Source organism: Gopherus evgoodei, chromosome 10 (genome assembly GCF_007399415.2).
Source record: "Gopherus evgoodei ecotype Sinaloan lineage chromosome 10, rGopEvg1_v1.p, whole genome shotgun sequence".
In the NCBI taxonomy this organism is placed as follows: Eukaryota; Metazoa; Chordata; order Testudines; family Testudinidae; genus Gopherus; species Gopherus evgoodei.
This window is the reverse complement of record NC_044331.1, coordinates 55,919,290-55,932,027: the sequence shown is the minus strand read 5'-3', so window position 1 is coordinate 55,932,027 and position 12,738 is coordinate 55,919,290. Positions and strand designations below refer to the sequence as shown.

General features: G+C 49.4%; 1 protein-coding gene across 1 annotated transcript in view; it reads left to right on the top strand.

The window, feature by feature from the left end:
- The first annotated feature begins 298 nt into the window (after positions 1 to 298).
- Positions 299 to 12,738, top strand: part of PPL (periplakin) — a 56,706-nt gene continuing 44,266 nt past the window's right edge. Inside the window, exon 1 of the mRNA XM_030577368.1 lies at positions 299 to 542. Within this exon, the coding sequence (XP_030433228.1) occupies positions 481 to 542 (62 nt within the window). The 5' untranslated portion in view covers positions 299 to 480. The remainder of the gene's footprint in view (positions 543 to 12,738) is intronic.

Here is a 12,738-nt window from a genome sequence, read left to right as displayed (position 1 = left end):
GCCACTTGTTTTGCAAGGCACATTCTGGGGGCTCAATCTCTAGTCATTCCCTGCCTCTGTTAACAACAGGACGGCAATAGCCTGCAATGCTTAATTCCTGCTAGTGGCTGTAGTAAGCCCTGCCCTTCACTCACACACACACAGATTTATATTGCTCATCATCACGTTTAGTAACCTCTGCTCTGCTCCAGGCAAAAGCAGACTGGGGAATTGCATGTAGCTCCGCCTGTGTCAGTGACATGTGTGGTAGGTAAGCACCACCTTCTCTGGGAGAGCCCTACCCAGTTTAGTGGGAGAACTCACACCCCTGGAGTAGTGACAGAGCAGGACTGGAGGCAGCTGCAAGTTTCCCTATTCCTTCCTTCCCGAGAAGTGCACTGTACCTGAAGGATCTAGCAGCAACCTCCTTTAGCCAGCTGGGGAAGGAGCTGGCAGCCAGCATTTTGCACTGAGGCAGCTGCTAGCACCAGGGAAACCACGATGAACTCTCTCTTCAGGAAAAGAAACAAAGGGAAATACAGCCCCTCGGCACAGAAGAAGAGGTGAGTACTTTGTGTTCCTTCATACTAGGCTACTGGCATTGCCAGCCATTGCAGCCTGTAGAAGTCAGACTCTCTTTGAGCTGGGAAGATGCAGATTATAAAGTGGAAAGGTAACAATTAGCAATTCCTACGTGTTCCTTGGAGAAAGTAGAACCAAACAGATCTGTAGCCGGGCTTCAGAGCAAGAGTCCAGCGAGCAGGTGCTAGCATGGCATCTGAGAGGTGCAAAGACCACAGACACACAGCAGAGAGAGCGTTACTTTGCATGCAGCTTTTCTGGAGTTGCACAGTGTTAGGCCAGTAGAACTGGCGCTGCTGTTTCCTTTGGCTTCCCTGCTTTTCAAAATAGGGCTTGTTGGGGTTGTTGGCACATTCCAGAATTTAATCTCTCCAGGGTGTGGCCACACCTCTGTCTCCCCTTCCTTCCCGCAATGCTGCCATGCACCTTATTTACATCTCCTTGAAAGGGCCAATTCCAAGGCAGAAGAACATGTCTCGATGTGTCCAGCTTAAAACATCAACCCACGCTGATTAATTTGATAAACAAGATGTATTCCGTGCACAGGGGACCAGTGCCAAAAGGAGACACCCACTGGGCGCTGTGCCAGCTCTGGCCAGCAGGCAAGGGAACTCCAGAGGCCGAGCTATTAGGATGCTGCACAGTGCTACCGTGGCAAGTGCTGCAAATATTCGGTGGCCCCCATGGGGAAGTTTAAAGGGCCCGATCCTGTGAGAGGCTAACTGTCCTCAAACACCCATTGATTTCAATAGGAGCTGAAGGTGTTCTGCACTTCACAGGATCAGGCCCTAATCCCTTGGCACAGAGTCTGGCTAGAACAGGGGTGGGCAAACTTTTTGGCCTAAGGGTCTCATCGGGTTTTGTAAATTGTATGGTTAGGGGAGAGGGTCGTGGCCTGGCTCCCACCTCCTATCTGCCAGCCCCTGGGACTCCTGTCCCATCCAACCCCCCCTGTTCCCTGATGGCCCCTCTGGGACCCCTGTCCCCTCACTGCCTCACTAACCCAGACCCCCACCCCCCCATCCAACCCCTCCTCTAATTCCTGACAGCCCCAGAACCCCTGCCCCATCCAACCACCCCTTCTCCCTGTCCCCTGATTGCCTCGACTCCCCATCCAACCCTCCTCCTTCCTGACTACTCCCCTGGGATCCCTGCTTCTATTCAACCATTTCTCGCCCAACCACCATCCACACCCCTGCCCCCTGACCACCACCCCAAACTCTCCTGCCCTCTATCCATTCCCCCTGCCCCCTTCCCACACTGCCTGGAGCACTGGTGGCTGGTGGTGCTACAGCCACGATGCTGCTGCTACCACGCAGCAGAGCACCAGGTCAGGCTGGGCTCTGCACCGCGCTGCCCCAGGAGCTCACAGCCCCACCACCCAGAGCATTGTGCCAGCGGTGGAGTGAGCAGGCAAGGCTGCGGGCAAGGGCGAACAATGGCAGAGGGGCCGGGGGCGAGGCTCCCGGGCCAGGAGCTCGGGGGCCGGGCAGGACAGTCCCACGGGCCGTAGTTTGCTAGAAGCACCTGTTAGCAATGAACTGTGCCTGTTAGTACATACTGGAGCCCTGTGGTAAACAGGCCTGTGGATGGATTATCCAGTCTCTACAGGGGGCAGGCAAACGCCCCCCTTGGAGAGCAAAGCTCTGTCTAGGGTAGAGTCAACCTGTTGCTGACACCCATCGTCAGCCATCCAGCTAGTGGTGGAAACAGTTTATCCATGAGAACAGATGGCACAAAGCACCTGCCACCCCATTACAGAGCAGCTTGCTTGGATTGCATCAGAGGCTCTTTTCTCCATGAGGTCTTGTTAGCTAATCTATCCCCCTCTCAGTCCTTTTTGTTAGTTACTCATCCCTTGTGCCATGATCCCCAGCAGTGACAGAGCTTGTCCCATCCTCTGTGATGATCAGGCCCACTGCTGTGGGGCAGGCCTCTTTGGGAATGTTGATTTGGGAGCAACAGGTGAATTACATCTGCTAGGACTTAACCCCGCCTCCACTCTATTATTCCACTCCTTCCCCATCTAGGATCCCCACCACCTTCTAATATTCCCCGGTGTAGGATCCCTGCCTCCCTCCACCCACAATCAGCTCCACCCTCTGCTCCCAGCTCCAGGACCTTCTCCCCCAGCAGCCCCCGCTTTGCTAACAATGATCTCTCTCTTTTCTCCATATACCCTCCCTTTAATCTGGAGCTCCTCCAGGAGCTCAGAGAAACCTCTTATCTCCCCCACCTCCTGCATCCCTGGGCACATTCAGAATTTCCATGCTAGTGGAGGATGACATTCCTGGTCACTCCTAACAAACCTCCAGAGAAAACTGAAAGAGAAGTTGGCCCGATTCCTCTGCAAAGTTGAATGGAAACTCTTTTGTTGTGTTGATGTTTTTGGAATTGTTAAAGGTTTCCCTGATGCGCTCCTTTCATCAAACCCTGGTGAGATCCAACAAGCATGTCATCTGTGTGAGTTAGTTTCTTTTTTAAAGGATCGGTTAGGACGAGGCATCTAGGGTGGAGACTTGGAAAGGGCCTCTGTGTTTGTGTTATACACAATCTCCTTCATTAACTCAAACACACCCACTTCAAAATGAATGGGAAGGAACCAGCTGAAAAACACACTCTTGGCAGCTTGAGTTACACCGTGCTCCCGCAGGCCTGGCAAGCCACAAGGCCACAGCTAGCCAGGTGCTAAGTTATAATATCCAGATGAAAAAAAGAATCAAGACAGAGCCAAGCAAGAGAATCAGGTGCTAGGAGTTAACATTTCCAAAGGGCCTTTGGGGGGAGTTTACAGCAGCAAAAATGAACTGCAGGTGCAAAACAGAGTCCTTGCATCTCTACTTATCCTGATTTGCCCCCTTGGGCAGGTAATTAGAGGTGGAAAGAACCAGATCTGCACTGATAACTGAACTGGGGGTAGAGAAATGTGTGTGGAAATTGCACGCAGAAAGGAAGCCACTGTTTTGATAAGAAGTCCGTAAGTGACACCCAGCAGCAGAGATATTAGCAGGGGAGGTGATGTAGCTTTGGAACTGCATTAAATACAACCTCTCTGGTGATTTTATTTTTCTCTTGAATATATTATGCAACCTCAGAGGAGAGATGCTGCTCATGCGATGTATTGAGTACACCAAGAAAGAGCTTGTTGGACAGCAGGGCTAGGCAGAGTGGATCTATAAGGGAAAAGATGTCCTGCCTGAGTGGAAGGGACAGGAGATGGATGTAAATGGAGAGACAGTGTTGTTCAGAGGGATGGCAAGAGAGTAGAGCTCAGTCACAGCCAGTGAGCTGACCAACAGTAGCCACTAAATTCCTAGGCTGATTGCTGCTTCTGTGGTTGAGGCCACATCCAGACTACCCGCCGTATCGGCGGGTTAAAATCGATTGCTCGGGGATCGATATATCGCGTCTAATCTAGACGCGATATATCGATCCCCGAGTGCGCTTATTTCGATTCCGGAACTCCATCAACCCCAACGGAGTTCTGGAATCGACACGGAGAGCCGCGAACATCGATCCCGCGCCGTCTGGACGGGTGAGTAATCCGATCTTAGATATTCGACTTCAGCTACGTTATTCACGTAGCTGAAGTTGCGTATCTAAGATCAATTTCCCCCCCCCCCCCCAGTCTGGACCAGCCCTGAAGGAAGCAAGGTGACATTTTTCCCCTTTCTATTGCAATTAACCCACACTTGACAAAATACCTCTGCTTTTAGCTTATAATGGGATGAGCATGCAGCAAGTGAAGTTCTCTTGCCAAGTACAAAATATGATAAAAGCTAGATCCTAAGGTATCTTTACTCCTTCAGAATCCATGGACTTCAAGGACAATTTTGACTGCATAATGGCTTTGGGATTTTCCTCCATTTTTTATATCTCCAATTATAAACAAGTGAATGTGTTAAAGCTAAAGAAGGTTGAGGGGGAACAGGGTTAAATAGAGTTCCAGTGTTCCTCCATGCACAATGGAAATGATGCTAAAATTCCCAAGAGCCAACGTTAGACTGCTGTGAAGGCTGAATGATTCATTGTAGCAAGGAGAAGGAAACCTGGACTCCCTCCAGCCTCCAAACACAATCTGAGCTTGCAAATTAGAACTAGGGATGGATGGTTTACAGAAGGTGCAGAATTTACAATTCATTCGGCGAAGCAGAGAAGTTTGACTCTTGTGCGGCAGTTTCTCCAAACTAGCCAGACCCCTTGGGTAGGCAAACCTGGCCTGGAACTCAACAGAGGATGAAGTTGTCTTATGAGAATCAGTGTTTTTGGTACTCCTAATCAGCCAGGAAGTTGGGGAGAAATAGGCTGTCTTGCTGTAGTTTGAGGCTTCTGATATGCTGAGCTAGATCAAAGCTATAAAGCGAAGAGCCAGGAAAATGATTTGGGGAGGCGAGGGGGAGGAGGGTGGAAGCTAAATTAAACTTTTTCAAACTTTTGAAAATTCAGTTCAAGTTGTGGGGGAAGAGTCTGATCGGTTCTTGTTTTACCCCTGGTTCTGTTACACCCCCGTCTCCTGGCTCACCATTACCCACTCACACTGCCTGGTGGCGCACTCTGCCTTTTGCCCAGGTTTAGATTTTGATTTTTGAGCTACTTGCCCAGGCCTGCAGCTTGTACCTAACTGCTACCCACTGAACTCACCCAGCTCACTCACTCATTGCTGCTTCACACAAAGAGGTTTTCCTTCAGTAAAGGAAAACCAAGGATTCAGTCTCTCTTCAGCCCATGCGCGAGTTGCAGAGACGACGAGACCCAGAAGTGTCTCCCACGACTGAGAGAAAAGCCCTGACCCAGTTAGCACCAATACTGGGCGTTAAAGACAGTATCAATAGCTAGCTATTATCCCACTGCAAGGCCGGGGGATTGGGTGGGGAATGACAGGGGTTAAGAAGCTCAGGTTTGAACCCAAATCACCTCTCTTCAGATGGAGTGTAATGCAGAGAGTCTGGTTTAACCTGAACTGCCCCCCCCCCTTGGTAAATGTCTCTAGCTGAACATTCATTCCAGGCAGTGCTGCAAACAGGAAAGCCAAGGGGTGCAACCCAATCCAGAGGAGCTCCTAGGTCACGCCAGCCCTCTCTGCCCCGATCAGCAGCCCTTACATTCTCCTCATAGGAGAGTAGCACTCTTTTCCTTTAAAGTGTTACACTTAAATAGGCTCAGCTGCACAATTAACCGCCAGCTGGGAGTGCCTCCATGAGTAGGGTTACCAGATAGCAACTGTGAAAAAACAAGACAGGGGGTGGGGGATAATAGGTGCCAATATAAGAAAAAAAATCTCCCAAAACGGGACTGTCCCTTTAAAAACAGGACATCTGGTCACTCTGTCCATGAGCCATCTCTGAACCCTGCCTGGGAATTAACCTCCACCAGCACCAGCTCCTTTTGGCTTGCACTTCCCCCTGGGGACACAAGTAGGGCAGCAGAACTTTGCAGGGGAGCCAAAAATATCTATGGATGTTTGGGGTTAGCTTCAGTGGTCTCTCCCACTGTCAAACAGCATCACCTCCCAAATGGGGCTTTAAAGACACACCCATCCACCATTCAGGCAATCCAAAACAAGACGGCCCTCTGCGCTCATCACGAATGTTACCCAGGCACTGAAAATGGAGACATTCGACCCTGCAGACTTGGCCCTTTGAGTATTAGGTGTAGGTGTATATAGGGCCTGATCCAGAGAGCTGCCTCCTGTGGTCTGCTGGGTATCCTCACCTCTGCTGGATGTCAATGGGAGGGGAGGGCCTGGACCCAGAAAGCAGGATGCTAGCTCTCCTGCTGGGAATACTTTGGATAGACACACGCAGCTTGGGAAGGCTGGACGAGGCTAAACAGCCCTGGCTCTGTGGATGAAGCGCAGGCGTGTCGTGCCAACTCACTGGGTTTTAGCACCAGTCTCATGCTGTGGGGTGGTTTCCATCTAAGAACAGCAGCTTGTGGAGACTAGTGATGACACAGGAATTTCAGCTTTGATATAACAGCTATTATTGATATTACGGAAGAGCTTAGGAGTCCGTGTCGGGGCCCAGGGCCCTATTGTAAGTGTCTAGCCTCCATGGGTGTAGAGGAAGGCTTGAACCGTGCCCTGGAGGCTCAGAAGCCAAATAAAAGGAACCCCGAGCTGTTTAAAAATCTCATGATTTTAACCAAACTAGTGCTGGTGGGAGGGGCAGTACTGCACGGGCTCACTCCAAAGACTGATTGCTGTTTGGTAAGTGAGGCTTAGTGCTCGACTGGGGGGTCTAGAGACGCCAGTCCAGATCCTCGGCTGCTGTAAATCAGCAGCGGGCAGGTGAAGTTATGCCAGGCTCTGGCTCTACCAGATCCAATAAACAGTTATAACAAGAGTCTCCATAGCGCCGGCTTCCTCCCTCTGCTTTACCGGTGTGCCCCAGCCCTGCTCTGGCCTCTCGGGCAGCTCACAATTTTAAATTGCGCTAAGTTCTGGAATGAAGCGGGTTGGGGTAATTGTTCATTGTTCCACACCTCTCTCTACACAGCGCTTTGCCTGCAGGGCCGGCAGTCGTGCTCCATTCCTAATACACGCTGCAGATGAGCTCCGTGGAAACGAGGCCTGATTTAGGCCGCTGGTGTGCAATGCTGATGTGATGTGGACACATGCCCCATTTGTTGTTCAAAGCAGAGTTTCTCATGGTAAAAAAATGAAGGGAAACCAGAACTGGGCTGGTTACGCTCGCTAAGCTAAACCCTGCTCTGCTTCCTGGGTGCAGCCCTATTGAAATCAATGGCATTGCACGCATGTAACAGAGGGCAGGATATAGAGGCCAATCCAGTATTTGCGGACGTTATTAGAAAGACTCCCATTGGCTACACTGGGCATTGGATCAAACCTTTTGCCCACTGGCTCTTATCTTTATGAAAGGCCTTGTGTACTGTATTGGCACACTGGCCTGCAAGGAGAGACCCCTGAATTACACACCACCATCCTCCTTCCACCTCCTCTGCCCTGCACAGCTCAGGCACTATCCCTTGCTCTTTATTTTTTAATTGAATTCCTTTTACTCTGTGCAATGGTTGATGTGCTGAGACATAACTGCATGGGACAAGCTGCGGGGGGAAGCTGGAAATTTTGGCAAAGAGGGTAGGGGATAGTTGGAGTTTCAGACCTCAGGAAAGCAAGGACTTCACACTGGAATTTGGCCCTTGGGAGGAAGCGGAGGCTTTTGGCATTAGGGAGGGTGGAAGTGACTTTAAATGGGGGAGTCTGAATTCCTCATTCCCCTCCCTGGCAAATCTGAGGGCAGCTAGCAGCTAGCTGCCTGCTGCACCCCGTCCCAATACCTGCCACTCAGTGCAACATCTTGATGAGCCTGCTGAACGATACTGACATTTAGGAGCCGCAGCGCACAGCCAACTTGTGGAGCTCCTTACCTGAGGAGGTTGGGAAGGCTGGGACTATAACAGCGTTTAAAAGAACACTGGATAAATTCATGGTGGCTAAGTTCATAAATGGCTGTTAGCCAGGGTGGGTAAGGAATGGTGTCCCTAGCCTCTGTGTGTCAGAGGATGGAGATGGGTGGATGGCAGGAGAGAGCTCACTTGATCATTGCCTGTTAAGTTCACTCCCTCTGGGGCACCTGGCATTGGCCACTGTCGGTAGACAGATACTGGGCTAGATGGACCTTTGGTCTGATCCGGTATGGCCATTCTTATGTTCTTAAACAGTCAGCATTAGGTTTCAGAGTTAACAACACATCAGGCTGAATGGGAGCATCAGCCCCCTCCCTCAGAACTATTGTTCTGGGCAGTCTTCAGACGCAGGTAGATGCCAGTGCATTGCTTTACACTTGGAAGGTTATCTTCCCACCCAGAAAGGGCGGACACTTTTTTTGTTAATGAAACCTTAGATTCTGTTGATCAATTACCCAAGCTGAAAAACTAAGGGAATTATGTGCCCACACAATCACCTCAGACACAGGGCCCTGTCGGTACAGCATTCTGGAGAACTGGCTCGGAGCAGGTGCTGGACTTTCAAGTGTGTCTTCTTGCCTAGAGGAGTGCTACAGTCATTAGGCTGGAATGTGGACCAAACGCTGTTTTAGTACATATAAATAACAACTGACAAACACCATCTGCAGTAATTAATCCTCAGAATGCTTCCAAGGTGGGGAAATCTCATCATCCCCCTGACAGAGATGAGGAAACCAAGGGAGGACAGATTAAGTGACTTGCTCAAGGACACAATGGGAGTCACTATGAGAATGAAAAAACAGCATCTAGGAGTTTCTGACTCTCAGGCCTGTGTTAGGCTCTGGGCCTGACTCCCAATTCAGTTACCCTGGTGTAAGTGTGGAGTAACTCTTCTGAGCCCAGTGGCACTACTCTGCATTTACAGCAGTGGAAATGAGATCAGAACATAGCCCCATCCCTCTCTTTCAGGCTGCAGGGGTTTGAGTGTTAAATAGCACATTCTCTAGCATGAGAGAGCCCCAACTTTCATTTTAATTACACCACCACCTACCTCTTACGTAGAATTTTTCATCAGTGGATCTCAAAACACTTTAGAAAAGGAGGTCAGTATCATTAGCCCCATTTTACAGATGGGGAAGCTGAGGCACAGAGCATCGAGGTGACTTGCTCTAGGTCACCCAACAGGCCAATGGTAGAGGTAGGAATAGAACCTGCATCCCAGTCCAATGGACTAGGCACGAGGCCAGTGACTGAGGCTTCTAGGCATGACTGTCATACAAGTAAGAAATAACTAAACAATTTCAAAAAGAAGCCAGTACCCATCTGAGCATTTCTTGCAGGTAACAACTAGCCAGAAGAGCGATCCACGGGCAACATAGTGCTTTCTGGAGTGCTAACCTCCGGCTTGGCTGACACCAGGGAGTTCTACACTTTTTATAGCTTGAGTTCAAAAGCCAGATTGTGTAGCTGGGGTGGGAAGAGACACGTATCATCTGTGGCTCAGGCTCAGAGGGGCGGGCGAGCGAGCGGGCGGGCACCCCCCCCCAGGTGGTTACACTTAGATTCTGCTCTCACTTACACTAGTGCAACTCCTTGGCCTTGAGTGCCTGCCCATTGAAGACAACAGAAAAGATCCCAGGGGACCCTAAGTCCTTCCAGTTGATAAAAAAGATCTCGCTCATGGATGTCAAACACTCCCCACTTCATTTTCAACACAGTTCAGTTCCAACTTAACTCTTTAGAGCTCAACCAGAGACCTAAAGGTAATGGCACCACATTTGTTTTGTAAACTTGTGAACAGCCTCCTTGGACTGGGGAAACATCTTCTCTTGCTGAAGAATGATGGAGGATGAGGATGATGGAGCCTCCACATGAAAGGAAAAGATTGTGGCAGTTAATGAAGTTGGGATCGAGATAAATTGTCAGCACTACAGATCTTGAGCTCAAGTCAGCACCAGCTGACATCCTGTACAAATCCCATTGAAATCAAGGGGCCTGAGTCATGTCTCTCTCACACCTGTGTAAGTCAGGAATAACTCCAATGAAATCAATGGCGTTACATCAACATCAAACGTGCAAGTGAGAGGAGAATCTGGCCATTGACTCCAGTGGCTTTTGTGAGGGGGGTGTAAGTCAGTGCAGAATTTAGCCCATTATACAGAGAGGATTTTATTCAATACAGTGAAGCCTGCTCAGAAACATCTGTCAGGCCAGATGTACTAATTTGTGGATTTGGGCAGAATCCAAAGCACTGACTTCAGTGAAGTTATGCCAGAGAATTAGACCCTGGATATCTTCATAGTGAAATCCTTTCGCCTGCTCAAATAATAAAACCATGCAGAGCTGTAGCAACCCCCCCCAGGTACTGTAGGTATTGAGAGTCACCAGAAAGGAGCTGATTCTGCTCTCACTTACGCTATTTTTATGCCAGGAGAATTCCATTGACTAGTTCCATTGATAGTGACTCACGATTTACCCCACTGTGAGAAGAGAATCAGGCCTGATGATATCAGACATGTGAAGTCAGTAGCCCACTGTGCAGTGGCTAGTCACGATTTGAAGCTGCAGCTTCTACAGTGCGGAGGACCCCAAGGAGTTGTAAGTGGTGTAGTGTGGACAGCATGCATCAGACTACATGCCCCATAATACCAGAGGCTTCAGCATGGAAGTGGAAATGGTATTGCAGAAGAGGAAGCTAAGGGATAGCCAGCTAAGAAGAGAGCTGCTTAAACTAATGGGTGTGGGAACCATAATGAAGAAACTCAAATGCAAAGGGTGCTATTGGTATTGGACAGATGAGCGTTACAGTAACACAGTCTTCCGGCACTAGTCCCAGCCATGACCATGGTAACAGTGGGATAGCTCAAGTTCCTGTATTGGATGTAGAGCTAACCCATTCCAAAAGGGCACCCATACTCCATTTGAAGTTACTGAAAGTGTGGCTAGTTCTGCCTGCCTCCCCCACCTGTGGGGAAGGTGGTCCAGGTACAACACACCTGGGCTGTGGAGGAAGCTGCATGATGGGAATCCGTCACAAAACAAGAAAGAAGCCCTGTCACCAAGTCTGCGTTTCAAACTTGATCTGCTCTACGTTGCTATTGCTCAGGCGGAGTCACTCCCTTCACTTTGACGTAATAATTGGGCAGTGCAATGGGAAAAGCAGGAGCAGTCACCATTATCTAACCACCATTTGGTGAGCACAAGATGAACTGGACACCCTGGCTCATCGGAGCCTGTCCATTCACAGGTGCTGAAAAACTCCACTCTCATAGCAAGACATTTAGCAGCATGCCTGTCTATGGCTAGCAGAAACCCACACGGACCCCATGTGTCCAAACACCTGCCCATTCCTGGTGCATCATTCCTTCCACTCCTTGGCCGTCATCTCCTTGTCCTTCCCCGCAGGCTCCTAGCTACCTTTCTCCATAAACAACAATAATTATCTACACACTGGACACCAGCTTCACACCCACATGCAGGAGTTTGTTATCGCTTTAGTCCCAGTCATCCCCAGGTGCGTCTCTCCCAAGGAAGATGCTGCTGTGCTCTGCTAGCTCTTACCTGTTGCATTTTACTTCATTAACTTTGAGATGGGAACAAGATAGAAATTTGGTCGATTACTTCCCTTGAAAATATTCCTCCCCTCCCCACCTCAAACAAAAGCAGGGCAAGTAAATACCTAAAACCCAGCCCTCCTGTCTTATATTCGCAGCGAGACCCAGAGAGGAGAGATGGTCTTGTGATTAAGGCACTGGGCTAGGACTCCAACTTTGTGCCAGGCTAGCTGATGTTGGGCAAGTTACTTGATTCCTCCGGGCTTTGCTTTCCCGTCTGTAAAATAGGAACAATAATACTTCCGTTGTCTGTCTTGTCTATTCAGATAGATAGATAGTCCTTTAGGGCAGGGACTGCCTCTTCTCATGCACAGCAGCACCCATACAGCCCAAGGGCCCTTGGCCAGGGGCTTCAAAGGGTACATTTGTACAGTGAGTAACAGCAAGTCTCTGCAGCTGGGTTGACAGCTTTGGGCTTGCAAGTCTTACTCTGCAGTGCTAAAAGGAGCTGTGTAGAGACTGCGGCTCAGTCTGGAGCTCGGCTCTGAAGCCTGGGGACCCTCAGTGCTAGATTTTAATTTCACCAAAATGTTACTCACATGCGTAGGAGCTGATGGGATCATAGCCTGGAGAGAAACCAAATCAAAAAGCCTTGCAGTAAATGCTACTATTTCTGTGCTTCCTGTGGCTAAATAGAGAGCCAACAGTGTAATTCTCCCTGAAGTCAATAGAGAGACTGTCACTTATGCTTGAGCTGAATTTGACCTGTACACTTCAATGGAACGGGTGCGCTTTCACACAGCTTCAGCCTGTGTGATGAAAAGTAGCCGTGTGCTGAGAAAACAGTCATACACATCGTTCTTAAGGCTAGTCATTTTTCCATGGCTAAAACTTCCCCAGTTTTTGTGGGCCAGCTGTCAAGGGAGGGATTTTCCCCCTTTGGGCTGCACCAGTAATCCTAGACGCTAATAATAACAAGAGAAGACATAGGACCACATCAAGGTTGCAGGAGTGATTTTCAACACCTGTTGAGACTAGCACAGGGTATAATACAGAGCCATTTAAAACTGAATTGTAGTGTCTTCCCACCAAAATCCAGAACCTTTTGATTTTTGGACTAATCCCCTATAAAGTCAGATCCATTTCCCACTGGGAGTCTTTCTATGGATTAGAGCAACCTGCAGCAGCCTGCTCT